This window comes from Dendrobium catenatum, unplaced genomic scaffold (assembly GCF_001605985.2).
Source record: "Dendrobium catenatum unplaced genomic scaffold, ASM160598v2 original_scaffold_114883, whole genome shotgun sequence".
Taxonomy (NCBI): Eukaryota; Viridiplantae; Streptophyta; class Magnoliopsida; order Asparagales; family Orchidaceae; genus Dendrobium; species Dendrobium catenatum.
The window spans coordinates 1-1,971 of record NW_021433318.1 but is presented as its reverse complement, the minus strand read 5'-3'; the positions used below and the strand labels follow the sequence as shown (position 1 = coordinate 1,971).

At 39.4% G+C, this 1,971-nt stretch overlaps 1 protein-coding gene across 1 annotated transcript; it reads right to left on the bottom strand.

Annotated features, from left to right (window-relative positions):
• Nucleotides 1-221: 221 nt before the first annotated feature.
• Nucleotides 222-1,215, bottom strand: LOC110112962 (luminal-binding protein 3; the record flags this gene model as incomplete). Its single annotated transcript, XM_020845368.2, has 2 exons — nucleotides 222-972; nucleotides 1,115-1,215. Coding segments are annotated over 2 exons (612 nt in total), but the record flags the coding sequence as incomplete, so codon positions are not given.
• Between the last annotated feature and the right edge of the window lie 756 nt (nucleotides 1,216-1,971).

The window sequence follows — 1,971 nt, the reverse complement described above, 5'->3', positions numbered from 1 at the left end:
TGATCGAATCCCCTCAAGCGGCAGCGCCTCTTTAGTGGAGCCCAATTAAATGCTAATAGGTTTCTAAAATGTGTGCTTCTTTTAGATCAGCCGAGTATTACTCACGGCACCAAGCACCCTCCCACCCATTCCTCAAAAAAAAAAAAAAAATACAGAACTAAATAAATTTATTCGCAAAATCAAAACTCTGTAATATAAGATAATGATTACGGCTTTCCAGCTTCATCATAATGCCAGAAACAATTACAGAAATATCATTAATACAAAAAAAACTAAGCGTAGAAGAAATTGTTCTGAAAAAAAAAAAACTCTTTTCGAGCAACTAACATCCATCACGCTGCAGGTAAGTCATCAGTCCATTCTCTCCCCATTCATCCTCATCTATCCAAAATCAAAGAGACAAACAAAATCAAAAGCTAAGATTGTCTCCTTTCCATCATCAAAAGCACTTTCTCAGAAGCTCAAAGCTCATCATGAGAATCATCGTCATCATCGCCACCGCTATCTTCGCCACCGCCACCAGGAGCACCGCCGGACCTCTGATAAACCTTAGAGATTATCGGATTACAAACCGCCTCCAACTCCTTCAACTTCTCGTCGAAATCCTCTTTCTCCGCGCTCTGATTATCGTCGAGCCATTCCAACGCCTCCTTCAGAGCGGCGTCGATATTCTCCTTCTCCTCGCTCTCGATTTTGTCGGCGAGCTTATCCTTGTCGTTAATGGTGTTCTTCATGTTGTACACATAGGTCTCCAGTTGGTTCCTGGCATCAATCCTGTCTTTCACCTTCTTGTCTTCCTCGGCGAACTCCTCGGCTTCCTTAACCATTCGTTCAATCTCTTCTTGGCTGAGACGGCCTTTGTCGTTGGTGATGGTGATCTTCTCCGATCGGCCGGTGCCTTTGTCCTCAGCCTTAACGTTGAGGATGCCATTAGCGTCGACCTCGAATGTGACTTCTATTTGAGGAGTACCTCTGTTGCAGCAGAAGATATGTTTTATTCATTAGGACGATTGTAAACTAAGGCTTCGGCTTTATTGCTTTAAGAAACAGTAAAAAAGTCAACACAAACGAAGCCTAAGTTGCTGAAATTGCAGAAAGGTTTCAAGAAATGAACCTGGGTGCAGGTGGGATTCCACTGAGATCAAACTTTCCAAGACTCCTGCAGTCCTTAGTGAGACTCCTCTCACCCTCAAAAACCTGTTCAAGGGAAAATTTTTAGAGCTTTTAGTTTTTAACTCATTTTTGGAATTGAGTAAAAGCTTTTTTTTTTAAAACAATGGATGAAGTTCACCATTTTAAGGTCACATAAAACGGGGGTCTTCCGATGATCCGGTTAGAAGAGTAGATATATTAGATTTAACTTAGGTTAAGAAAGGTAGAAGTAAACCTAAAAGGATTTGATTAGAAAATGAAAATTTGCCTCTTAACCGGACACAATGATGAAAAAAGACTCATATAGCCGACCCCACATATCGGGATAAAAGCTTGATGTTGTTATTTTTGTTGTTCTATTTTTCATAATAAATGTGTCAGTTAATGAGCTGACTCAAATTCAAATGAGCGCAAGCTCAAATTTAAACTTAATTAATTAGTCAAACTCAAGCTAAAATTGAGGGTAACTTAGCATGAATAGTCTCATTAAATCCTTGGTTGCATTTTTAAAAAAAATCACAAGTAAGAGAGATTATTGTGTGCGCACACTGGACGGAATAGAACCGTCCGATTTTCTCTCTGTCTACAGTAAAAGCGCAGTTACTGTAGCTGCTACACTTTGACTGTACTTTTATTGTAGACAGAGAGAAAACCGGATGGTTTTTTCAATCCAGTATCAACACACATAAAAAGTCCTGAAGGAGTTTTTTGTGATGAAAAAAAAAACTCCCCTTGCAAAACTAGGTTGTAATCACTACTGGACAATTATGCGTCAAAACAGAGGAAGAAAATAGGCAACAAAAAAAAAAAAAATCAGTG